General features: G+C 34.0%; 7 protein-coding genes and 1 non-coding gene across 8 annotated transcripts; 5 read left to right on the top strand and 3 right to left on the bottom strand.

Annotated features, from left to right (window-relative positions):
- Positions 1-127: 127 nt before the first annotated feature.
- LOC106383777 lies at positions 128-1,561 on the top strand. Its single transcript, XM_048768156.1, has 3 exons — positions 128-196; positions 330-414; positions 546-1,561. Exons 1-3 carry the CDS (start codon positions 128-130, stop codon positions 809-811), a joined length of 420 nt encoding a protein of 139 aa, XP_048624113.1. The 3' UTR covers positions 812-1,561.
- Positions 1,562-9,606: 8,045 nt separating this feature from the next.
- Positions 9,607-10,064, top strand: LOC106383778 (KDEL-tailed cysteine endopeptidase CEP3). The gene is made up of 2 exons (XM_048769092.1): positions 9,607-9,757; positions 9,837-10,064. Exons 1-2 carry the CDS (start codon positions 9,607-9,609, stop codon positions 10,022-10,024), a joined length of 339 nt encoding a protein of 112 aa, XP_048625049.1. The 3' UTR covers positions 10,025-10,064.
- A 173-nt stretch (positions 10,065-10,237) lies between these two features.
- On the bottom strand, positions 10,238-11,905 carry LOC106369838. Its single transcript, XM_048769091.1, has 3 exons — positions 10,937-11,905; positions 10,712-10,846; positions 10,238-10,630 (listed from the first exon to the last, which is right to left on the bottom strand). The coding sequence occupies exons 1-3, from the start codon at positions 11,168-11,170 to the stop codon at positions 10,424-10,426; spliced, it is 576 nt and encodes a 191-aa protein (XP_048625048.1). The 5' UTR covers positions 11,171-11,905; the 3' UTR covers positions 10,238-10,423.
- Positions 11,906-14,691: 2,786 nt separating this feature from the next.
- On the bottom strand, positions 14,692-14,763 carry TRNAE-UUC. The gene has a single exon. It is a non-coding gene; the product is annotated as a tRNA-Glu (tRNA).
- Positions 14,764-20,171: 5,408 nt separating this feature from the next.
- On the top strand, positions 20,172-21,632 carry LOC106387710 (the record flags this gene model as incomplete). Its single annotated transcript, XM_048768155.1, is given in 6 exon segments — positions 20,172-20,576; positions 20,669-20,835; positions 21,018-21,099; positions 21,187-21,255; positions 21,321-21,446; positions 21,448-21,632. Coding segments are annotated over 6 exon segments (894 nt in total), but the record flags the coding sequence as incomplete, so codon positions are not given.
- Positions 21,633-21,654: 22 nt separating this feature from the next.
- LOC106383781 (probable calcium-binding protein CML32) lies at positions 21,655-22,186 on the top strand. The gene has a single exon (XM_013823839.3). It carries the CDS (start codon positions 21,762-21,764, stop codon positions 22,173-22,175), a length of 414 nt encoding a protein of 137 aa, XP_013679293.1. The 5' UTR covers positions 21,655-21,761; the 3' UTR covers positions 22,176-22,186.
- A 346-nt stretch (positions 22,187-22,532) lies between these two features.
- LOC106387311 lies at positions 22,533-23,082 on the top strand. Its single transcript, XM_013827140.3, has one exon. The coding sequence runs from the start codon at positions 22,583-22,585 to the stop codon at positions 22,943-22,945; it is 363 nt and encodes a 120-aa protein (XP_013682594.1). The 5' UTR covers positions 22,533-22,582; the 3' UTR covers positions 22,946-23,082.
- On the bottom strand, positions 23,075-26,228 carry LOC106387140 (probable polygalacturonase At3g15720). Its single transcript, XM_013826949.3, has 6 exons — positions 24,926-26,228; positions 24,699-24,833; positions 24,267-24,452; positions 23,875-24,164; positions 23,651-23,759; positions 23,075-23,577 (listed from the first exon to the last, which is right to left on the bottom strand). Exons 1-6 carry the CDS (start codon positions 25,097-25,099, stop codon positions 23,167-23,169), a joined length of 1,305 nt encoding a protein of 434 aa, XP_013682403.1. The 5' UTR covers positions 25,100-26,228; the 3' UTR covers positions 23,075-23,166.
- Positions 26,229-27,451: the final 1,223 nt, after the last annotated feature.

The following is a 27,451-nucleotide window of genomic DNA, read 5'->3' as shown; positions in this document are numbered from 1 at the left end:
TGGCGGCAATTAATTAATTTTTGTTTTGTAACATAAGAAATGGCAAATGACAATGTTGGTTTCAATGGCATGATCGGCACGGGAGGAGCAAACAACAGGAAAAAATGCAGTTAAACTGGAAGCAAACATGCGACGTGAACAAGCAAAAAATAATCAACAAGATGGTGAACCAGCGGAAAAATTTTCCATTCCTGAAGTAATGTTTAGTTATTATTCAAAAAAAAATGTTTAGTTTATGAACTTTTGTCCATTTGCTTTGTGGTTTCTTTTTACATATGAATTCTAACAAAATATTTTGATATTGTGCTAAATGTTTTATTTTTGTACAGGACTATGGAGATGGTAGTATTATCAACTTCATTTGGACTACTACAAATAAGCGGCTGCTAGAGCTAATTATTGCACAAACGGAGGGTATCAATATTTATATTTTTTTTTATGAACCAATATCAATATCAATATTTATATTTACTAAGACTAAAAGGGATGTTTGAGACTGAAACTACATAACTAATAAGCATGTATTATATGTGTTGTAATTGTAGTTGATTGCTGGGCTTGGGCTTTAGTTAGAATTTTGCAGTTCTTCCACAACAAAGATATAAGTGTAGTTGCTCAGCAAACATCTTTGTCAATCAAATCTCTTGTCAAATATGTGATATTGGGGATGAATGAAGCAAAGGAACCAGGGGCCCAAAAGAAACTAAAGAAGAAAAGTTTGGCTGTTTCTTCTTTAAAAAGGGCCATTGATTACATTCTCAATGTGGGAATCGAAAGAGACTATGGAACACAGGTATATAAACTAAAGTAAATTAAATTCTTATGTAAATCCACTATACAGATATGTTTGTCTAATAAAATATGTGTCTCCTAAGTAAGTCGCTTAGTAAGTATAAGTTTTGACTTACTATTGTGACATTATATTGACTAGAACATTTCCCGGGCTACGCCCGGGTTTTTTGCATAAAATTTAACTACAATATAAATTTAAATGTTATTTTTTGAGTATATATACATGTATATTTTTACAGCACTAAAAGAAAAATAATTTATGAATCTGAAACTATTTAAAATTAAAATTTATTGTTTTTTTTTTGCAATGTGCATATTTGGTTAACTATGAAAAAAAACCATTTGGATACCCAGAGTATTGTACCTAAAAATTGTTCTGTTCCAAAATGCTTCGGTTCTTCAGACCAAACTAATCTTTGAAATTTCAGATTTCTTGCTACTCAAGCTACTATTTGGGGTTGAAGGGTCGTTGAAGATGTTAATGAAAACAAACCATGTATGATGCATGTATCATATGACAGATTTGAACCGTTTGTAAACACAATAAACAAAAACCACAAAACAATGAGAAGACTAATATGACTCACTTCGCTTTCGGTCTTGAAGAAACTTTCAAACAATGAATAAAACTAACGAATAATCTCATTTGGAATCTGTCATTTTCGGGGTTTGACGATCATGTGAAATACAATTTATGAGGTAATGTTGCAAGTTTTGATCCCTTCAGCAAAGATATTGACTCTTTAGAGCATCGGGCAAGTTTGTAAGTACATGTGATCCCTAATTTGCCTAACGAAGCCACATAAACATTTTGAAATTCAACAAATAATGTATGCTAAATCATCTACTTACAACTGTTGCTTTTCTTCCAAGTAACTTTGCTGAGAAGAGTAACCAATTCACACGAAGGAAAACAAAAACAGAAATTGATAAATACGGAAAACAAAAGAGTTTGGTTATTATTTCCCACTTATATTACAAATATAACAAAATAAAGAGACAGTAAACCAAAGAGTTTGATTCTGGAAAACCTTTCGGCTCACCTACACCGGATTTGATTCCACAAATGAATTGGTATCCAAAATTTCATATCGAGTGAACAAAATAATTGAACAGAAATTATTGGCATGCTTTACGAAGAAGCTCTAACGAAGATGTAGCTTTCCTTTTGCCTACCTCTGTTTCCAATGTTGGACAGATCCATCAGTGGGCACAACTGCACCGAATCTACCTACTGAGACCAGCCTCTCAGTGTCTCTCTTACACAGCGAAAGCAATGGCTACGCCTTCTCTCAGATTGTAGCTTAATCCACCCGGAGAGTATCTATAAATGCCAGTAAAGTATTAGTTTTTACTATCGCGGCTTTCATGTCTAGGTTACTTATATAGTCCAACAGTATTGTCTAAGCTTCATCAACACTTAGCATTTTTACCAATGCAGCTACTATACCGGCTCTAATCGTCCTGCCTTTGTTTCCATACTTAAGGCAGCGACTGAACAACGTCGTTGCTGCATATCTCTTCTCTCTCAGGTACTCGTGCTCGAGAAGATGAAAGTTTATATTTTTGTTGCTTTTTATTTTGATATTTCTTATAATTTTAGTATAAATTTTAAATTACTTATTTTATGAGTATTTTAAAATTTTACTTTTCATTTCTTATAAAACTTGTCTTCTAAATAGTTTTTATCAACATAAAATCTTAAAACCCATCTTCAACTTTATATTTATATAGATTGATTAGCCATTATTTTAGTTTATTTTGTATTGTGTAATCTATTATAAATGTATGTAATTATTTATATATAATACAAATACTTTATAAATAAATAAATAAACTTATAGATTAAATTTCAAATTTTATTAGTTGAGATATATTGGTATTAGTCACCTATTTATTTTTATATATACTATTTTAATGTTTTTACAAAAATTTAGACAAAATTTTTAGTATTCTCTTCGGATGATATTTTCTGATAGAATAAATGTAGCTCTTTAATAATTCTGCGAGTTTTTCTACTTTTTTGTTATTTTAAAAACTGATACTTACTATTAATTTTCTTTATTTTTAGTAATACAATTAAAATGAAACATTAATTATTATTTTTATATATAAACAACTTTAATTATTTATATCACAAATACAAATATAGATATATAATACATATATAAATTTGTTACATAACTATTTTTGCTTTATTAATTAGTTAAAATATGTACATTAGAACATATAATTGACTAATTAGTAGTCAAAGTTTAGTTAAACTTTAGATTTGAGTTGGCATATGAAACGCTTGCACACTTGGAACAGATACACCATGTCTCAATAGGAGGGAGGGATTCGCTAAAGTTCTAATTAAATCACTCCAAAACATGTTCGGTCACCAAGAAACATATCCCAATATATCAAATCGAAGAAACATTAAAAGATCAAAATAACAATATTATACAAACAAAGATTTTGAAGAGTCTCTACCTAAGATTTCTATACAGTTCCCCACACATTCTCAGAAGCTAGACCCTCAACAATTAGGTTTCCGTTCTCAGCATCTTCCCTGTTAGCCTTTTCCTTGTTCAGGGTTACCTAGTCACGCTACAGCCATAGCCCGATCAGTTAGAAGAAGATATATGGAGCTCGAATGAAAACAGGGGATGGTATACCAAAAACATTAAAAAGAACTACTGAATCTGTACGCATAAGGAACATTCAAGACATCAATTTCCATGTGCTTTCCACTAAATAAAACGTAGGGAGAGAAGGCTGTATGACTAAAACGTGTGACGGATGCTTCTCCCACAAAACACGATATACAGGCAGCCCATCCTCAGAACTTGCAAGTGTACGTAGACTCAGTAGCGGGGGCACCATCATCAACTTTTCCAAAAAATTTCTTCCATCTCCTGTTTCTCCTCTTCGCCCATCTGTTCTCTCTGTCTTCACTCGATAATATGTAATTAACGTAGTCATTTGAACAGGGAAGTTTCATACCAAAAAGATTTCAGTTGAGTTGTCCATAAAGCTTTTGACAAAATGTATCATTGTCATCTGGACATTTACGAATTTATAAATCTTTACTCTAATAAAAGATGAGCATTCTCCCTTTGTATATCCAGAAAAAAAAAAACTCGCATTTCCAACTTAGAAATCTTCGAGGTTTACCAATGTAGTAGCTTGGGTACCATACATACTTCCTCTAAACTGGTTGGAGCCAAGTTGCCTGGAAACACAATTTTTCTTTTTAACAAAACCCAAGGATTCTTCTGATTAGCCTCAAGGGAAGCTACAGTACAGTAATGAGAAATTAGCGGCATAACATATCTTAGAGTTTTTTAGTGATAGCTTAAAATGTCGTTACCTTCTTGATCCAGTGACTTTGGCTCCATAGAAATCTTCAGGAACACCTTAATGTGTTGTCACAAACATCACCTATGAAGCAAAACAGTTTAACCAAATTAAAAAAAAGAAAAGAGGAAGGGTTTAACCTTTTCAGGTAACTTTGATTCTGAGGTATTTTGTGGCCAAAATCCAAGGTTTTACAGTGAATTAGCTATCACCATCACCGTCTAGAGCAAACCCCCCAATATCCTTCAAGGTATCAACTCGAGACATGATGAATCCACGTTTATGTATCCGGTGAAGCTTTTCTGCAATAATTAAAATGATGCAATATTTCTGTATCTCCGGTAGATTTTTCTTCCTTTTCTCAACAGCTGTTTTAGAATCGGAGCACACCCACATTAATTCCATCTGATGCAGCCTCAGAGACCTGAAACTCAACCCCACATGCTCTGAATCTTACTTCAAAGTTTATTAAACCTCATTACCTATTAAAAGTCGTGACTGATGGAAGATTATACAGCAAAAATAAAAAGAATGTCTTAAAAAAAAAAGAGTAGCTTGTGATCACCAGTTGTAATCAGAAACAGAGGTGGTTCATTTAGATAGCCAGTAAAGACATATATAAATCGAATGGACGTTGTGAAGCTGATTTGCAGACTCTTTTTTTTTCCTCTTGAAGATGATGTTGATGATCTGGATGGCTCTCCAAAGATTTGACACAGTTAACTGTAAAAATAAAACTAAAATCGTTCAAAGAAAGAAAATATGGAAAGTATGGAAATTAGACCACATAAGTGAACTAAATACGAAGAAGACAAACACAAAGACTTAAGTCTTGAAGAGTGTTAATCAGAATCAGTTGATTTGACCAGATTGTTCTGAGCTGTAAGGTGGGATCGCCAATGCCGGTCTCGCTTCACTGTACTTCTTCCGTTTCTTAATGATAGACTTTTTAGAAAAAAAATTTGTTTCAGAAAGATGTATTTTTTTGTGTTTTCTATAATAAAATTGTAAATTTTAAGAAAATTAATTGACTTTATTGAATTACTATTGGTCAAAATTTATTGAAAATTGAAAATTGCAGAAAACAATACATTTATTATGGTAGTTTAATGTGTTTTATTAATATGTGTGAAAATACCAAAAAGTTTATCATTTAGGAACGGATAGAGTATTATTTATGCGATTAACTAATATAGTCCAGGAAAAAAATGAGCAGACCAGATAGAATCAGCACTCAAGATTCAAGACCAATAGAATCACCGGTGGCATAGCTTTTTCGGCAATCCGGTGAAAACGGCGTCTTTGCTATTAAACACCGGCGGAGTGAGATGTTTTCTCTATGAAAGCCAGCAATTTCCTTGTGAACCATAGTGGTGAAATCAGAAATCGATTGAGCTTACGATGACGACTAAGATATTTTCTACTTTATAGTTTGCCAGAGCTATAAGCGACTCTAACATATATAATGGGATAAACAATGGGAGTGGATCGATAACGATTAAAGAAGTAAAGAAAGAAATTTAATGATATGATTAAGAGTGGGTCGACTTAATTAGTCAGAAACGGTTGTTTGCAGAGATAATTGACTTTCCCGATGGGAGACGATGAAGGTGAAGCGGAGTTCTCAGGGATCACTTGCTTTGGAATATGTTTGGGCCAAGAGATGGGCTGTCTGAAACATAGCCTTTCAATAAAAATGATGCTCTCTGATTGGTCCCAATTAAAAATCCGACGTGGTGTGCTCCCTGCTCACCGTATCAGGCTTTTAGTATTGTGACTAGGGATTAACCCGGGGTACACCCGGAATTTTTATTTTTTTCTAATTTAAGTTGTTAAATTATTTATATTTAGGTTATGATATATATTTATATAAATGTTAAGATGCGTGTCATAATTAAATTAACATATTTTTTACTATTTAAATATTTTTTTTGTAATTTTGTTGGCTATCTAGTTATCATATTTAGCAAAACTATCTGTTGAGTGTTGGAATAAATGTTTTAGATATTTAATTAAACTTCAGAGTATTTTTGGATCGACCACATACTCAACAATCGATCGATCCGTAAAAAGATGGTCGATCTCCTTGGCCAGGTAAGTACAATTTTAGCAAAAAAAACTTTGATTTTCAAATATTAAGTATATAACTATTCTTTTGAAGATTGTTTTTTTGAGTTGTATTTTTTGATTAAATTATTGTATTATAATGTTTATGTAAATATTTTTTCTGATGTTTGAATTTGTGATGTTAGTATACTTAACCTAGATGATATTGATGTTTAACAATTTATTTTTTTCTGGAAATAGAAAATAATGATATATCAAAACGTATTTAATACTTGTTAAATGATAGTATAATGTAAATTACATCCATTATTTGAAAATAACCATTTGTTTTTTTATTTTTTTTTAAATCTGAAATTATTTTTATTTAAAAACATTATTCATATATAATATAATAGTTTAAGTTTGGAAGATTAATCTAAATATATAAATTATGTATATTTTTTAAAAAATAATTTAAGATATTATATATTGAGTAACTGAATAAATGTTGAATTTCTTATCTTGAAAATGAAAATTTTATATTTTTGTCTTCATGTTATACTCACCAATCCAGAATTGATATTTATAACTCAGTATGTTTTTAAAAAAACTTAGTTTTAAGTAATAAACGAATTTAATAAATTAAATTCATCACCTATAATGTTCTGTAAACTATATTTGAAAACTCTCTAAAATTATATTTTAAGCATAATATTACTATTATTTAATTTAAGTTATTTTAAGCATAATATATGCTAAACCAACTTAAATTATATTTACAATAGGACCATCCTAAACCGGTTAATAAACCAAAAACAATACTAAACCAACATGAACCAATACCTGATTCGGCGAGGAAAGAAGTGTTTCGGGATAAACGCTTGAATGGTTATTAACTGTAATGATTTGATCATGAAAGAGTTAGTATGAATATTAACAATAAAATTATGGATTAGATTAATTTAAATTTGTAAGAATACCTTTGAGTCTATGAAAAGCAATTCAATTCCCATGAATAAGTTTGGCTTTTGGAAGTTGCGGGTTTCCCAACAATGAATCCACCAAACAAAAAGTTCGTTGTTATAAAAAATCTCCTTCAAGGTCATTAAAGGTTTTTGGGACGGCAAGAGTTGATGGTGGAACCATTTTTTTGCTCGAGTGCTTTGAAGTTTTCCTTGATAGTGTGAGGTTGATGTTGATGGAATAATGACTTTATAGGGACTTTCTTGATGTAAAACTATACATTTTTTTTGTTTAATGTGGCATTTCCATTTTTATATAATTTACTACCATTTTAAGATAGATGTACATTTTAAGATAGATGTTTAAATCTTAATGTACTTTTTCCATTTTTTTAAATGTTTATTTCCATTTCTTATATTTTTTATTTACGTAATATCTATATTTTATATTTTAAAATAGATATTTAAATCTTAATGTACTCTTTCAATTTTTTTAAATTGTGTATTTACTTATATTATATATTTTACATTTTAAGATAGATGTTTAATGCTTAATGAACTTTTTTCCATTTTTTTTTTAAAAAATTGTATTTACTTATTATTATATATATAATTCATATATTATATATTTATATTATTTACTTATTATTTATTTTCCTGTATATATATTTCCATTTCTTGTACTTTTTATTTACTTAATATCTCTATTTTACATTTTAAGATAGATGTTTAAATATTAAAGTACATTTTCAATTTGCTTTAAATTGTATATTTCCATTTGTTATACTTTCTATTTACGTATTATCTATATTTTAAATTTTAAGATATATTTTTAAATCTTAATGTAATTTTCCATTTTTAAATTGCGTATTTATTTATATTGTATATTTACTTATTATTTATTTTTCTTTATATCGTGTATTTCTATTTCTTATACTTTCCATTTACTAATAATTTTATATTTTAAGATAGACTTACATTTTAAGATAGATGTTTAAATACTAATGTATTTTTTCCATTTTTTTTTTTAAATTGTGTATTTCCTTTTCTTATACTTTCTATTTGCGTAATATCAATATTTTACATTTTAAGATAGATGTTTAAATATTAATATACTTTTTCTATTGTTTTTAAGTTGTGTATTTCTTTTTCTTATACTTTCTATTTACTTAATATCTATATTTTACATTTTAAGATAGATGTTTAATATTTAATGTACTCTTTCCATATTTTAAAAATTGTGCATTTACTTATTATTGTATATATAATTCATATATTTATAATATTTACTTATTATTTATTTTTCTATATATTGAGTATTTCTTTTTCTTATACTTTATATTTAGTTAATATCTATATTTTATATTTTAAGATAGATGTTTAAATCTTAATGTTTTTTTCCATTTTAATGTAAAACAACAATGTTTAATAGAAGAACTTGGACAAATAGTCAAACAGTTATATTTATGTTTTTTTTCTTTTTTATAAAATAGTAATGTTACATTATGGAGATAAACCATTTTTTTTAGTGAAAAATGGTAATCTTACATATGTTTAATGTATTTTTTCCATTTTTTATGTTGTATGTTTACATATTATTGTTATTTTTAAATGTAAATAGTAATCTTACATATGTTTAATGTAGTATTTCCATTTTTTATGTTATATGTTTACATATTATTTATTATTTTCGAAATTATATATAATGTTTTTTTTTATAATATAGTAATGTTACATTATGGAGATAAGTCGTCTTTTTTTTAGTGCAAAATGGTAATCTTACATATGTTTAATGTAGTTTTTCCATTTTTTATGTTGTATGTTTACATATTATTTTTTAAAAATAAAAATGTAAAATGGTAATCTTACATATGTTTAATGTAGTATTTCCATTTTTATGTTGTATGTTTACATTTATTTATTATTTTCGAAATTATATATAATGTTTTTTGTTTTTTTTAATAAAACGGTAATGTTACATTATGGAGATAAACCGTCTTTTTTTAAGTGAAAAATGGTAATTTTACATATATTTAATGTAGTTTTTCCATTTTTTTATGCTGTATGTTTACATATTATTTATAATTTTCGAAAATTAGTAATATTAAAATGTAAAACTATATTTTATGCCACGTGTCATCTTTCTGGAGAAGTTTTTTTTGCTGATGTGGATGCTCTATGGAGCCTCAAAAGGTCCCTTTTATTAGTATAGCGGTAATGTTACATTATGGAGATAAACCGTCTTTTTTTAAGTGAAAAATGGTCATTTTACATATATTTAATGTAGTTTTTCCATTTTTTATGTTGTATGTTTACATATTATTTATAATTTTCGAAAATTAGTAATATTAAAATGTAAAACTATATTTTATGCCACGTGTCATCTTTCTGGAGAAGTTTTTTTTGCTGATGTGGATGCTTTATGGAGCCTCAAAAGATCTCTTTTATTAGTATAGATTTGCAGATGAATAAAATCAAGGCGATATTTCTTACCAAACCCAACGCGACTCCTGCACACATCAAAGGACTACTGGTCCCTCACGGTCTTATCGGGATTAGTGTTGATGTAGATGACAAGTTTCGTGAACTTAAGAATGTAAGTGAAGTAGTGATTTATGTTTTACAATAGGCCAAAGATGACAATAATTACAAAACTAATTTATTTATGTGGGTATGCATAAAATAGGAGATCAATGCATGAACCGCGAGAAGGGATGAACAGGCACGCTTTGATCATCGTTGGTCATGGGAGGACAAAGGATAACAAGCTGTTTTTCATTGTGCAAAACACATGGGGTACGATCTGGGGTATCAATGGGTATGGAAGGATCATCATCGAAAAGACATGCCCTATCTTTTACGTTGGTGAATTGGTGAAGTAGTTCTGATATGGATCGTTAAATTGGACCTATTATAGTTGTTCTTTTTACATATTTTAATTATCTTCTTACTGTGGTGGTTTTCTTTTCATGGATATAAAATCTTAACTACTCAAACATTGTCTGCGTGATGATCATATTTTATCTTATTATTATAATAAAAATGGAAAAGATATGCCCTATACTCGGTCTATTCTTAAAGTTTAGACCTTGTCATCGTTTTTAATTAGGACTCTAGCATATATAAAAATTCAGTATAGCCAGAATGATTCTACCAAACGTCATATAGCTTACACAACAAACACTGCCATATAGGTTGATAAAAATCAAGAAACAGTGACTGAGGCTAGAAGTCGACACATTTTACATCACAATACAAATATACCAATTTGCAAACACTGATCAATATAGGTGAGTGTCTATAGGAGTTGGTCTGCAGAGGATGGGAATAGGAGCTTTACAGTCCCCTGGAAATGTCACCACCTTGGCCTGGTACTCTACAAGAGGTCCATTAGGAGACTCCCGAGCCATAAACGTTATGGAAGATTTCCATGCAGCCGCCCAACGTTTAAAAACTCTCACTATATGAACAAATTCAACTGTTTTTCCCTATGAATGGAAAGTAAAAATCCCGATCAACCCAATGAAATATTTATCATTCATCAGTTTAGTGCCTAGTTCACTAATTACCTTTGTCTCGTTGAGTTTCTTAATACACAAGTTAGTAAGATTTGTCATTTTCTCCCGAGTAGTCTTGTTGTCATACCCTATCTCCTCCAGATCTTTAATTGGATAGCTTCCGCTAAGGGGTATATAGATGAAACCCTAAATTCCAGAACAAGTAAATAAGCCTATAACCTTAATTTCTGTAAAAATCGATGGAAATGAATAAGAAGAAGAAGAAAAAACCATTACCTTACTATGGAAAGCCTTACGTTTGTCGAGACGGTATTGCTCATAACGTTCCTCGTCAGAGAAAAGCTCACGATGATCTGGATCTGATTCATACTCACGACCTTCGTAGCTGTCCACGTCCCACTCGGGCATAGGATCCAGTGGATACGGGTCATGTGTATCACTATATCTATCGTCTTCCTCCTCATCCACGTCCTGGATTTTCATGGTCGGCGAAGACTGCTGTTCGGTCATGTCGTGAAGTAACTAAGAAACCCTAGAACCTCCAAACACAATTTAGATAATTCTAACTGGTATTATATCCCGTGGATAAATGCAAAAAGTTTATAGCTACTATTATGCAATTCTCTGTTAGGCCTACGGCCCAGCCCACTAACATTCCTCAGTTCACTTCCTTCAGTTAATGGCAAATACACGGAGCTTGCGTTATACCAAACACAGTTCTTTTCATCCACGCAGGACTGGTCCTGAAAGTTTGGAGGCCCAAGACCATTTAGTAAAGATTTAAAAAATTTGGGGGCCTAAAAATTTTTTTTTTACAAATTGGGGGCCTATTTACATATAAAGATTTTCAAAAATTTTGGGGGCCCAAGGCGAATGTTTCATTGGGCTTGGCCCAGGGCCGGCCCTGCATCCACGGTGAATTTCGATTTTCGAGTTATCGAGACCGAACCTATTGAAGATCTTTCCTAGTTTTTGTTCCTTAGAGCATCTCCAAGAGCAATCTTAGAACAGGTGCACTGAGAGTCTCTTTCATCGTCTCTACACATTACAATAATAAGTAAAAATAAAAATAAAAAAAATAAGGAAGAGTGACAGAAAACTTGCAAGACATCTCTGCCGAAAGAACCGTTCAAAAAAGTGTGAAAGATTTTGGTTTCAGGTGTCAATATTTAAGTGGTTTATGTTTTTTAAAATTAAACTTTAATTAAACTTATAACTGATTATTATAAAATATGGTTGAGGTACTCTAGAAAATATATTTCCCACTAATGGTGCTCTTATATTTAAGGTTTGTTGAATCTTATTAGGCCTGAGCGTTTTTACCTCAAACCGAAGTACCTACTTAAACCCGAACCGGAAAAACCGAAACCGAATCCGAATTGTTATACAAAAATATCCAAATGGGACTTATGAGCTTAGTACTTTGGTGTTTGGTTATAATCCGAACCGAACCGAAATCCGAACTATGATCCGAAGATATCCAAAATTAGTTAAATTAGTTAATGTTTTTATATATTTTAAGATGATTTAGATATTTTAGAGTATTCAAAATATTTTTAAGTTTGTTTCAACTGTTATTTTGTATAATTTTTAGTTAATTTAGTTAGTTTAACTAAATTTTAATTATATTTGTAAACAATTTATATATGTTGAAAAACAAAATTGTCAATTTTTGAGGTTTAGAAAATAGATTTGCGGATGATTTTAAACGTTGGTTACATCCGATCCGAACCGAACCCGAAAGGAACCGAACCGAACCCGATCCGATAATTAGTAAAATCCGAATGGTACTTCTGAGCATAACACCGAAAATCCAAAAATCCAAATCACATGTACTGAAACCGAACGATCCACCGAACGCCCAGGCCTAACCTTATATTTGAGGTTTGAAGGTACTCTTCTCCGGTGGTAAACTTTAAAACGAACCTTATAAGTTTTAGATTTTTACGTTATAATCCTTACTTTTGAAAAAATCAAATAAAACATAAACTTTTATAACAACTAAAAACATACAATAAAAATATTATAAAAAATATTGATTAATAAACTATTACATCATAAATAATGGAGTTGTGTTTACTATAGCCTCTTCAAGCAGAAGGGGAGGAGAAGTTGTAGCAGTTGCAGAACCTTTTGATTTCATCTTTGCGTCAACAATATCAGATCCATGGATTCCATGTACTGCTTGGTTTGAATCAGCTTCAGAGATAGCGACATCCGAGTCAACACCAGAATGATCTCCTTCCAAATCACCATCAGTTTGGTCCACCACTGCTTCTATAACATAAGTGTTGATTTTCTCAGCCTCAGGATCATTCTTCTGAATTGTTTGTTATGTCTCTTGGTTGTCGGCTTGGTTTGAATCAGCTTCAGAGATAATGTCATCTGAGTCAACACCTGAACTATCTTCCTCCGATTCAGCTTCTGAATCACCTTCCGGCTCAGTTTCTGAATCACCATCAGTTTGGTCCACCATTTTGTCTTTGTCAAGAGTGTTGGTTTTCTCAGTCTCGGAATCATTCACCTGAATTGCATGTTCTGTCTCTCGGTTATCAGTTTGGTTTGAACCAGCTTCAGAAATAGTGCCGTCTGAGTCAACACTAGAATTGTCTTCCTCCGGTTCAGCTTCTGAAACACCATCAGTTCGGTTCATCACTGCTTCAACCAAAGTGTTGGTTTTCTCATTCTCAAAAAAGTTCTCATGGATTGCCTCTTCTGTCTCTTGATGCTCGACTTGTACTAAACTGTCGAAAGCTTGAACGTTCTTGGACTCTGCGATAGAAAGACATTTTGGTTTAGAATTTAGAAATATAGACAAGAAAATTGATTAGTGCTCCTAATTTGTTGCATACCTTCATTGTCATTATTTGTCTCAGTGTTGGCATGTTCCGAGACAAGAATATCACCAAGATCAATATAAATCTCAGTATCTCCAATCTCATGATCATTGTCATTCTGCTTTGAACCTTCCTTAGAAATAGCTTTATCAGCCTCCAATGTTTCTTCTTGTTTGTTTACTTGGACTAAACTCCATGGAAGCACTTAAATCTCTACCTGGGACAACCTCACTATACTCAGTTATCTCCGGTGAGCCTGCATATAACCACAAAACGCATTATATACCAACCAGTTCACCTGATCAGAAGCATTGCAAGAGAGAAAAGGCATTGTATCTAACAAACCAGCTGGATTATTCTCCTGTGCAGATACTTTTTGTTCTATTTTTTCAATATTCTCAGCGTTATCCAAAGTTTCTGTAGTCTTCAAACTCAGGTCAGCCATACATTTCTCTAACAGCCTGGCTGATCTCCTTGTGCTGTACGCCGACTGAACCAATTCACCCTTCTTACTCTCCAAAACTTTGCTGCTACAAGAAGTTGCTCTTGGAGCTTTCCTTGTGCTCGTGCAGCAGGAGTTTTAGCCACATTGGCTTCAAACTTGACATTATTGGTCTTAGCTTCTTGAGCAACATTTTCTTGGTCCATTTCTCCATCAAGAGACTTCTTGCTCGTCAAACGACAAGAACGGTTCACCAACTGTGATGATGATGGCTGAGGTTCAGCTTTTACTGTTGTCTTCCTTCGCGTTGTTCTAACTGCCATATTTGGAGGTAGCTTTGCTACACTGGTTGGCGACTGAAGAACATTGGAGTCTGACCGATTCAAGTATTCTTCAAAACCGTCAACCTGTAAAATTATAAACAAAAAGAATCACAAAAACAAAGCATTAGTGGTGAAACTCCTGCAAATGCATATTGAGTAAGAGAACAGAATCTATGTGCGTTCAACGAAACCACAAACAATGACGAAGATGGCTTAACAACAAATCAGAATAGTGATCTAACAACACAGACGTGGAGGTAAACTCCCGCCTCGTTACTAATATTGTATCTGCCATAAAATGCAAGTAATATTCCGAAAAAGGATACCGGAAAAATACAGTTACTTAGCATTTAGTTATGGGCCATGAACTGTAAAGCCCATCTAAAAGCGTAAATTGCAGTCTTCGTTTTCTGATATTTTATAAAAATGCTCCGATGCCGGGAATCGAACCCGGGTCTCCTGGGTGAAAGCCAGATATCCTAACCACTGGACGACATCGGATTTCGTATAATCAATTGTTTGGGTGATATTCAGTCTAACTTCAATTAGCTACTCACTTGTGGTTGATTAACATCATTCTCTAAAGAGGGCCAATTTGTCCAACAAACATTACAACAACAAATCACATTCATATAACATCATAACACCGAAAGTTTAGGCTGCTATTGCAACATAATAATTCGACGTCAAATTTTAGTACAACACTCCGGAAACACACATAACATAAAGGAAAGAGTTTGTTTGCTAGGAGTCGTGAGTCTTGTCCAAATCCTCCAGGCTTGTTGGACGGTGTTAAGCTAGATGGGTTTCCAACCTAAAACCAATTGGTGATAAGTGGAGTGGCCCATCCATCTTATATTTTACTAAGGATCCCTTCCAATATCCGATGTGGGACATTTATCCCTAATACGCCCCCTCGAGATGATGGCTCTTTGAGCGTCAATCTCGGAATGTTCGGGCAAGGATCGATGGGCCGAATTTGGGCTAGATCGATAATGGATCGGATTGGACTACATGGATCGGGCTCTGATACCATGTTAAGCTAGATGGGTTTCCAACCTAAAACCAATTGGTGATAAGTGGAGTGGCTCATCCATCTTATATATTACTAAGGATCCCTTCCAATATCCGATGTGGGACATTTATCCCTAATAGACGGAACCAAGCTTTCTCCTCCATTCCGGAGTCCTCTTGACTACCGCGAGAAAGCTTCTCGTCGGCCGTGTCGGTGGTGGAGGATGAGGAAGGTCCAAAGACACCGGTTTGAGGATGAGGAGACCAATATTTGTCAGACTCGGACTTTATCAATTCATCAGGCACTTTACTCGGTTGCAATTCTTCCTCTACGTTCTTATCATACGCTGATGTGTGAGCATTCCTGTTAAGCAATACACTAAGAGGAGACAAAAATTGATTTTAGTGGTAATGTGGGCGTCTTCCATGTATACATATATATCTTTTGGATTTTAGATGAAAGTTTGAATATGAGTTCCGTTGTTCGTTAGGTGAGACATTGACTATAATATACAACCACGTACGTGCATATATATATATATATATATATCAAGAAAAACGGTTAGATCACCCCACCGATACATCTATTTAGTACTATCGCTTACCAACCCTATACTATTCTTCAATTTCTCAACTATTTGATTTTTACTTTAAAATTGTATATATATATAAATATATATATATATATATATATATAAAAGTTTGGTATGGTTTATGTTGATTCAGTTCACCCAAGTTAGCTTTTGTATTTGAAATTTTCTTAGGAGTAGTATAGCCTTTTGTTGAAAAAAAAGTTTGGTATGGAAAATAAATGGCTATTGAAAACCTTACCCATGCAATTCGTTCATTTATATAGATTTTAATTCTACTAATAAATAATGATTTGACGTAATGTTTTCATAATGATTAGCCATATATCCATGATCTGAACGATATCGTTCCTAGCTCTCATTACGTTGCATTCCTCTGCAGATTTTTAACTATATATACAATAATCCAAAACCTACTAACATTTTGTGCCGACCCATAGGATGAAACCTCAAGAATAGGTTATTAGTAAGAACATAAACATAAGTCTACACCAAAAACTTACTAATAATCGTTTAGAATGGATGTACTTCACATTTCTTAGGGACGAATATTACTGGATGTACTTCACACTAATCATTATATATATATATATATATATATATATATTGGATAAGGCCATTTAATGTTCTTTGAAATTTTCCTTGAGCGATGATGTTCGATCAAATGTGTGTTAGAGCTATAGCTAATAGGAGAATTAAATTGTACATGTATTTCTGGATGGAGAGTTTTCACTGGTGTGGTTTTGTGGAAAATATAATTGGAAAATTCATGAGTTGTTTTTAAAAATCATTTCCTACCTTAAATTTTCAGGAAATATCAGTAGTTTATTAAGTACATTCATTTTCGAAATATTATTCACTTATAAACATCAAAAACAAACATGCTCCCTTACACCAAGAAGATTAGATACCTTTAATTAGTGCCACGAAAAGTAGGCAACAAAAAATGTCTTTCAGTTTTTCTATACTTATAGTTAAGAAGATGGGTGAATAAGATACCATTTAAATTTAGGAGATAATGGTCAGCCCAGGTTCATTCGTATCTAATTTTTGAATAAGATATCAATATCCATTATTTTGCACGATGTGTTATAAAATGATGTCTCAGATACAGGATAAATAAATTAATGACTAGAGGTGAACGAACGACTGAAGTTCTACATATTCGATCTTTTTATGATGACTTTCTCTTTTAAAATGCTGATAAATCAACGCATATAATAAGTGAAAATCAACGCATATAATAAGTGAGGACAGTCTCTTAAATTTATCTTTATCACTTGACCTTTTGACCTTCTCCCATATGAATGGAATAATCTCACTAATGACACATGTCATATTGTGAATGGAATATTTTTGGCCTTTGATATTATCCAATTGGATATGCCATATCCGAGTACAGTGTCTGTGCTTCTATGTAAGAAATACATCTCCATAAAACTAAAAGTCTAAAACTAATTAATTATTCACTGATGTTTCCTTTTGCATTTTCAATTTTTTTTAAAGATTTTTTTTGTAACATTTCAACATTTTTGAAAAATAAACATTTTAATTTGTTTTGCAGCTACAGTATATAGTTGTCTGCAGATCATTGATATGATGATTTGATTTAAAATCTTGAAAAGCCCACAATTTAGGCAAGACACTAGGGGACGGTAATAAATAAAAAGAAAGTTCTTTTTTTTTTGGTAAAAGATAAAATAAAAAGAAAGTTCTTCTTGAGTTCCTTTTGTGAATGTGTGTTACTCTTTTTAGCTGGTTTTGTATTTGAAGCAAGGTTTTGTTTTGATTGGGACAAATAACAATAGGAAGTAAAATATCAACATCTCCTATGATTCATATTTATACATATATATATATATATATATATACGTGATAGATAACACAATAATATAGTCAACCTGTACATCTTATTTACTCTCCGTCCATGTTTTGCTTTCTATTTTTATCCTTTCAAGAAATATCAAAGGCAGAAAGATTGAGAGAGAAATGAAGAGGTACCGATCGAGAAGCGGAAAGATCAGATGCCACGGCGCGTGGGAAAGCGCATGAACGGAGGCTGTTAACTAAGTGCTTCCCGATCACCTGAAGACTCTTGGATTTGGCTGCCATTCAACTTTATTTCTGTACTCAAGATTGAGAGAGAGAGAGTTGTGTTTGGATGAGTATTAATTGTGAATACTTGCAACTTGTCTGTTTTTATAATACTATACAAGTGTGGAATGAGACAAGAGAACGATTCCCATGTTGCTCCGTCAAATAATAGTATATAATTAGTCAATTCACCACCGATCCAACGTCACCGTTTATACCATGTTGAACAGCATGAACATGGACGCTTTTTATGAACTAGGCCCATCTTATCAAATAAAGGACGCCCATGATAAGGAGCTCGAGTCAGCTTCATTTGTATATTTATTTTTTTTACAAGAAAAAGGTCAACAATAGGAGATGAAAATGTATTTACATGCTGTAGTGAAGAGAGGAAAAATAGCTTTCGAATCTTCCCTTCAAATTATATGGAGAATTTGGAATTCAAAGAATGATCGATTTCTGTTACTCCAATACGAATGAAGCAGCTCAACACAGTCAATAGAAAAAACTATGATGGATTAAAAGGAGTGGTTTGAATACAATGCATAACTCTATTTGAAAAAAGTAGTTCATTGCATGATATATCGGATAATTGTGAGATTAGATGGGTGTTGTTATGATCAAGGTGTTGTTAAATGGTTTGGTGATAAGTTGTTATTTTGCCTTGATGTAGAAGCAAGTGCTTCCTTAGGGGTAATGTTTTGTCTAGACAACATTGGTGCCTACTGCCTATGAGGTCATACTTGAGAGTAATTCTAGGTCCTTAGAGCATCGTTATTGCTAGGACCAAGATTTAGTTTCTTAGGATAGTTTATTAATATATGAGCATTAAGAGACAATGTTAAGATACTTGCATAAGAGTGTAGATTATTGGTAGATACGTTTTTAGGTTCTTAGTTAAATAGTAAACATATAACGGAGGACAGAGGAGTGAGAGATATCTGGTTTATAATCGATTCGGCGGAGAGATCGGTGGACTGAGTGGTCGGTTGAAATCGACGGAGAGATCGCCATCAACTGAGAGACCACGAGAGAACGGAGACGATGTGAATGATTACGAGAACGGAGAGATCGCTGTCGACTGAGACACCACGAGAGAACGGATCGGTGTGGAGTGAGGGGTGGGTAGAAATCGGCGGAGATCACTCCGTGGAGTGAGGGGTCGGTTGAAATCGGCGGAGATCTTTGTGCTCTGGTGAAGTCGCCGAGGAGAGAGAGAAGGAGAGAACGGAGACGAAAAAAATGATTTCCACACGGTTCACGCGACTTTCCCTATCCCATTCGGTCTTGCTCTCTACCGATGACACGTGCCCTTAAGGACGTGCATAAAACACTTCTTAATTAACAAACATCTTCATCGTTTTTAACTTATTTTGATTTAATTTTCGTGTTTTAATACCTAAGATACGCCGATATATACGCCGATAATTATGCTCTTAGAACATGATTGATGGAGGTTTTTAGGATGGAGTTTTTAGAAGAATATAAGAGCTACAACAATAAGACTCTTGGTGGGAAAAATAAGATGAGAATTTGTACTCCCTACACACCAAATATCTCATATTTGCACTCTATACCCTATATCCCTCTAATTTTCTTCCCCCATCATTACCATTTTCCCTCATTTGTATGGTATCTCATCCTTTTAAGTATATTGAGTTAATTTGTTCAAATAAGATTCTAAAGGCAGCTTTTAAATTTCAAGGAAAACAAGCTAATCATTATGCACTATGCGGATCTCTTAGCTAAGAAAGCCTCTCTCTACTTTCTTTGGTATCTTAACTATCTGTCGTAAAGTGAGTGACACATTGTATGTTTTGAGGTATTAAACAGGTGAAGTATGCGTTGGAATTTTTCTAATATATTTTTGATGAAATACGTGAAAAAAAACTTTCTTCTGAGATGTGACCATATAACTACAAATCTCACACTGATAGTTTACAATCCTTTATTCTAAACAGTACAAAAATGCAACAACAAAAAAACTCATACTATATATAGACAGTCTATGTGATTATGAGATTATCTTTTGAGGAAGATGAGAAGAATGTGGCCATAGTGGACCGTGCATAGCACACGAAAATGATGCGATTACCACGGAAAGGTTATCCACTTGGAGCTTTTGATACATCCACTAAAAAGAAAAAGAAAAAAGGTTTTTCTTTGCTTCCTCTCAAAACTCATGCAACAGCATCGAAGCTTTATTGATCTCTTCACGAATTAAGAATCAAAACAAGCATCTTCTTCTTCGTTTTGGATGGCAACCCCTGGTTCGATTTAAGGAGCTACTGTCTCTTCCTTGTACACCAAAACAGCTTCAACTTCAAACCCATCTCCCAAACTCCATTCCTCGTCTTCTTCCTTTCCCCTGGTCTCTCTCTCTTCTTTTCATTTCTTTTTGGGTTTAGAAAACTGGATTTCAGGGAGTTGGAAGATTCGAAGAAGAGTGTATCAGAGATCTTTGCTGTGTCCGATAGAAAGATCGGAGTTTTAAATGGGGCGAGAAGATTCGAAGTCAAAGCGAGGACAGCGGCTTCGAAAACCATAGAGGTCGAAGTAGACAAGCCTTTGGGTCTGACTCTTGGACAGAAGCAAGGCGGTGGAGTTGTCATCACTGTTAGTTTTTTTTTACTACTTCAAGTGGCATTCTTTATGTATATATGTTGTTTAATAAAGTTATAAGGATTTTTTAAATTTCAATGTTTCAGGGTGTGGAAGGAGGTGGGAACGCAGCAAAAGCGGGGCTTAAATCTGGAGATCAAGTTCTGTACACAAGCAGCTTCTTTGGAGATGAGCTTTGGCCTGCTGATAAGTTGGGCTTTACTAAAACCGCTATTCGGGCCAAACCTGATTCTGTCTACTTTGTTGTCAGCAGGTGTGTCTGTGTGTGTGTGCTTGCCTCTCCTGATGTGGTTTAGGTGGTGATCTTGTTAGAAATGTGGCTCTCTGTTCTTAAAAAAAAACGAATTAGTTTATGATGCAATTTATGATCTTTGATCAAACACAGAGGCGCAGAAGTTTTTTTTTTTTTTTTTTTTTTTGAAACTGGCTTTCAAGAGGCGCAGAAGTTGATGTCAAGAAACTAAACAAGCGTCCGGCTCCTCCTCGGTTTGGAAGAAAGTTAACCGAGACTCAAAAGGCTAGTATTGTAACTTGATCAAAGGCTTAGATGGTTGGTTCATCTGAATATTTTCTCTCTCTCTCTCTCTCTCTCTCTCTGTTGCAGGCAAGAGCTACTCACATTTGTCTTGATTGTGGATTCATATACACTTTACCCAAACCTTTTGATGAACAGGTGAGTCTGAATCCTTCACTATTGTAACTTGAACAAGTGTTTTCTCTGATGTTTTTCTTTGGCAGCCGGAAACATATGTATGTCCTCAATGTATTGCACCGAAGAAAAGGTTTGCGAGGTATGACGTGAACACAGGGAAGGCCATTGGAGGAGGACTGCCTCCCATCGGTGTTATTGTTGGCTTATTAGCCCGGTCTTGGTGCTGTTGGAGCTTTGCTTGTGTACGGTCTCCAATGACGTGTCTATAATCGTCTCTCAAAGTGAATTGTAAACCGAGAATGAATGTTATGACGTCAATTTGAGAATTTAATTTCAGATAATGACATATTAAAAAGGATATTTATCAATTTTATATTAGAAAAAGGTAATTTACATTTTTTGGTAAAGGATAAACGTTAATCAGTCCTAATCTAATTATTTTATAAATTAAAAATATGGAAAACTTATAAAGTTTTATAAATACACGTCCAAATATTCCAAGGTTGTTAAATTATCAATACCAAGTCATGTCTAGAGCAAAAGATTTTAAAGAAGCTTTCAAGAAGATTGATCAGTACAATAATGGTGAGATTTCATGGGAAGAATTAAATTTTCATGGCATACGCAACCGTTCTCTTCCTATGACGATGTCTCAAGTCGATAATATGTTTGGAGAGCTTGAAACTGATGGCGAAGACCGAGTTTTCGGAGCTTCTAAATATCTTGTTAATCAGCTTCATTCATCTCTTCCGGTTAAACATGAAGATGTGATTAATGAAGAGCTGAAGAACGAGGTTAGTATGCTTAAACATGATAGTAGTGCTAAGAAAATTGAGAATCAGGTTGAAATTCCGAAGACACCAGTTGTTGAAGAGAAGAGCTCCAAAGAGTTGGAAGATTGGGTTGTAGTAGAGAAGAGCTCCAAAGAGTTGGAAGATTGAGAATCAGATTGAGTTTTATTAGGTTTTAGTATTTTTGATTTGGTTTAATTTTTTGTTTTGTGTTTTGGGATTTTGATAGAGCTTTATTTCTTTTCCAGAAATTTAGGGTTTTCTTTTTGTTGCTTCAATTTATGTTTTCACATTGTGAGGTAACAAAAACATTCCTTACGTTTTATTAGGCTGCAATGAGGCATATTAAAACTAAATAAAATCAATAAAGGTAGGTTTAATTTATTGGACTGCATGCTATTAGGCCCATTAAAGCCTCGAACGTGTGAGACGCGTACGCCATACTCTTCCCATTTTCCTCTTCCTTTTTATAATACGCGTTAGACCTAAACGTGCTCACCAAGGAAAAAAAATAGAAATCAAAACTCTTCGCCGCACAAACCTTCAGGCGAACAGAAATGGCTCTCAAATGGGTTGTTTTAGGCTACGCAGCAGCTGCTGAAGCGATCATGGTGATCCTCTTGACGATGCCAGGACTCGACGGTCTCCGAAGAGGATTGATCGCCGTCGCACGTAAGCTCTTGAAACCGTTTCTAGCGATTGTACCTTTCTGTTTCTTCCTCCTTATGGAAATCTACTGGAAGTACAAGACTCGACCTTCCTGCTACGGCGATTCATGTACTCCTTCCGACCACCTTCGTCACCAGAAGTCGATCATGAAGTCTCAGCGTAACGCGCTACTTATAGCGTCAGCTCTCACTTTCTACTGGATTCTTTACTCCGTCACGAATCTCGTCGTTAGGATCGAGCAAATTAACTAGCGGGATGAGAGGTTTAGGAACAGGGTTTAAGACAAAGCTTTGTGTTATGTCGTTAGGCTTTTGTTTTTTTTTATTTGTCGGCGTTTACAATGTTTGAACTTTCCCTTCTCCATAATCTCAGAATTGGCAGTGACTAATTTGATCTTTTTATTAAATCAACCTTAAGATAATTTTAACACGTTCTTTAGTTCTTCTAAGTAGGAATGCAATAACATCACCCCCTAATGCTTTTTAATACAATTAATAGGTGAATAAAAATAACTCCCACGAACATTCGTGCAAGAAGCCGACACCCCCTGACCTGCTTTCGCTGAAACAATATTCACATGGTCCATCACAATATCTTCACATCCCATGTCCGCATTGCAGTTAAACGTGACGGCTTCATCGCTCGCAGATGAGCCGTAGATTCTACTGTAACGAACATCGCTCACTTTCACGCCTCTTCCATTACCAGACTCAGTCTTGTAAAAACGATTTTTACCACCACGGTTTTGATAGCTACTATTCTCAAAGCTTACTTCTTCGATTTTTCCCCGGTTCAGGTAATTCTGCTCGATGATAATAGGGTTCCGTGAATCCACCATCCTTATATCCTCAAATGAGATTTTCCGTGCATATCCTAATCCGTTCTACAAAAAGAAGAGAGCCAGTTTAAGCTGTAAGTGATAGGCTTAACAAAAGATCATGATGAAATGGACAAACCTGGTATGTCTTGATTCGGACACCGTTCATTGTGTTTGACAAAGTGCAGTTCTTTACTCTCACTTCTTCAACGGTTGCAAACTCTCCATTTCTTCCAAGGCTTCCCACGCTGTAATATCATATCCATATTTTATATAATTTAGTAATATGTATCAATCATTGTTATATACCTTATTTTTAAGTTGATTTTTAAATTGTGAAACGTGAATTTAGCTAGGGATTACCTGATGCCATGACCGGGACCGCAAAAAAGGCCGGTTATGTTGATATAAGAGGAACCGGAATTAATAGCAATGCAATCATCTCCAGTGGATATCACTGAGTCACGTATGTCGACTCCTATACACTTTGATATGTCTATACCATCCGTATTGGGACTATCACCAGGTGCAGTCAAATTAAGTCCCGAGATGCTGATGTTCTTTGAGCCGGTTAGACCTATGTGGTTCCGAGGACTGTTCAAGTGTTGGAGATTATACATCCTCAGACCATTACAGTTGTTGAAATGCATTGCCTAAGAAGAAAGGATAAAGAAACATTAATAAGTTGTAAAATGGTTGGGTTAAAGATTATATTTTAGTATTTTACTAGTCTAAGATCTTGAAAATGGACTTACGGTGGGACGATCCTTATCCTGAGCATGTCCGGATCCCCACCACACAGAACCACGACTGTCGAGGGTGCCTCCTCCTTTGACACCTCCTCCTTTGACAACTAGACCGTTGATACTATCAAAACTAATCCATTCAGGGAAATTTCCCACGTCCCAGGTGTAACCCGGCGCAACAAGATTGCCTCTTATCTATGCAATCAACCCACAAAATCATATTATCGTGTTGCTCAAAACCAAAGATATGATTTGTGTTGAATGCATTTCACTAATTTAGCAAAAAATGGTGTACGCAAATCGTTGGCCAAAAGATACACGGATGGTGCCATAGAGATTACCAGATTAAATATTGGTTTGAGTTATGGTCTAGTAATTAAAGTTCAATTATATTTCTAATTAATAATCTGAAACAAAGAAAGAGTAGAAGTATATATTTACCACAAAGGTGATAGAGGAAGACTTGCAAGGACCTGCGAACTTAAGAGGCTTAAGCATGCACGTTTTTCCCAGAGGCACTAAAAAGCTTTTATCACTTACTCCGTTACATACAGCTTCCCATGCCTTAAGAAAGGCCTGAAATATATAAAAGCATGTTTATGTATATATACGCATACATCAATGCACACATATGATTAACACAAAATGAAAAATATGATATCATATACCTGAGTATCATCGGTCTTCCCATCGCAGACAGCTCCGAAATCAGTTACACTTATGAATCTATGACGTTTATTTTCATTGTTGTTAGCCGTATGAACACTTCCTGCTAAGCAGAAACCTAATTTGCTTATTTGAAACAAACATAACAATACGAAGAACAACGAAGACTTCTTCATCTTTACACGAAACTTATGTTTTATGATACTTGATAATGATATATGTCCATGTCTATATATTTATATTAAAAAGGTTATTAACTGATAGATATTTTGTTTAAATTTTTGTGTTTATGGAAAGATTATACACCGACTTTCTGTATTGGTAAAACTGAAATTCATCAGGAACGTATAGAATGAGATGTGGAAATATTTTTTAACTATGGACTATACACTCTAAAATGTTAGGACAAAAATCCTAAAAGTCATACAATACAAGATTTGCTTATTGACCGAAGTGATACTTTACTTATATGCTTGATTCTTTTATGGTTTGATAAACTTCATGACTGATACATGGGAAGAAATGATTTATAGGTTATTTTAAATTAAGAAAGAAAAAAAGAAAGAAGTGATTTATAGGTTATCTAAAGATAAAAATAATTTGATTACTAGAGACTAGATAGAAATCAATGTGCTGCTCACCACACCTTTAGTTGCATCATCATTTGTCTTCTTTGTTTTTTTTTTTGTTTAGCCATAAAGTTATGGTATCTAGGCCCCATAGGTTCTATAAGGCCAGAGCAGATATTGATAAACTGAACTAACTAATCCATGTATAGTTTTTTTTGTCATCTAAAAATTTCTTAATCGATAACATTACAAACCCAAACATGGGTGGCTACAAGTCTGAAGCATCGCAACTAAATACCAAAAGAGAGATAACTAAGTCAGCAATTTAGATGAAATCTAAACCCGAAGCCACAAGACGGCGGTTGCTAAGGAAACTCCCCAGAAACTAAATGACCATAAGTAAGACTCCAAATCAACGTGAGATAATTTTGAGTCGCCACCAAGATTCACAAAAAAAAAATAATGACTCCTCAAAACTCAATGGCAAAATATTGGAGCGTAAGACAAACACAAACAACTACACAATACCAAAAACTAACAACCCTAGATGGTAATCAAAGAGATAATGAGAGAAACCAAAGCGTCCAGTCGCTTTAGTAAACGAAACCATCGCTGTAAACACCCTATCCAACTCCAACTAAACTCGCCATCGGACCTTGAACAGGCTCTCCACGCGCCATCACACTACGACAAAGCCTAGAAGAGCTTTCCGCACACAACCTTATTTAGAGATGGCAATTGGGCCTTTCCGTCTCGGCCCATCCCGTCCCGCCCCGCTGCAGATTTTGTTTTGATTGGGCTTCTGCGGGTCTGATCCGTGCGGGCTGCGGTCTTCAAAAGGTATGACCAAACCCGCCGCGCCTTTTTTATGGGACTTAGCAGGCCGGCCCGTGGGCTTATAATGTATTTCATAATTTATAGTGAAACGACTTAGTTAATCCATGTATGCAATCTTATAAGTATGCAAATGTAGTGAATCCATGAATGCAATCTCATTAATGTATTTCATAAGTTAAATGAATGCAATTCATGAATGCAGAATGGAAACATTATGAGCCTATTAATTTGAATGCAATGTTTGCACGAGAACATTATGAACCTATTAGTTTGAAACATGTATTGGACGATTGCAAATGGTTTGTTTTTAAGTTTTAATAATCCATATCAAACATCGGAATGATTGATTCATTACACAAATCAAGTTCAAATTCAAAGCAAAGTGTATTTCATAAGCAAAGTGTATATGAACAAAGTTGACATGAGGCTAACAAGTGTATTTGAACAATCTTGACATGAGGCCAACGAGTTTCTAATAAGCAGCAAAGTATATCATAACAGACAATTACACAATGACCAAGACTTAATTAATATCATAACAGACAGAACATATAGCAATGACAAGACTAATTAACAAGAATGGAGAAGATGAATAAGATGCATGGAGTAGATGGAAAGAAGGAAATGAATTGTTGAGATGGATCGAAGAAGAGAGATGTGCGGAGGAATTATCTGTTCTTGAATCGCCGTTTCTCTCTGTTTGTTTTGCATGGAGTAAGTGAAGAATTTTTTTGGATCCCAATGTGTCCCGCAAAAGTCCATTCCCGCACAGTGACATCCCCCGAGGCCTGCTAAATTTTGGGCTTAGAATATACCTGACCAAACCTGTCCCGCTCCAAACCTTATTGGACCAGACCTGCCGTCTAAGTCCTTAATTACAAGGAATGTCAAAGTGGAACCTGGACCGCGGGCTTGTCTCGGTAAAACTTGCTGCGGGGCGGGATTGGGCCGGCATTTGGAAGCCCGCAGAGTAGCTAACCTCGCGGGCAGGACTTGTTGCGGGATGGGCGAAAAGTGGGATGGATCACAGGTTAACCTGCGGGATTTGGATGAACCGCAAGTTTAAAATGTTATCTTGATTTGGTGTTTTGCTTTATTACAATTTGAGATTTCTTGTTTAAG

The sequence above is a fragment of the Brassica napus genome, chromosome C9 (assembly GCF_020379485.1).
Source record: "Brassica napus cultivar Da-Ae chromosome C9, Da-Ae, whole genome shotgun sequence".
Classification (NCBI taxonomy): Eukaryota; Viridiplantae; Streptophyta; class Magnoliopsida; order Brassicales; family Brassicaceae; genus Brassica; species Brassica napus.
Note: the sequence above shows the minus strand (reverse complement) of the source record. Positions and strands in the feature narration are given on the sequence as shown.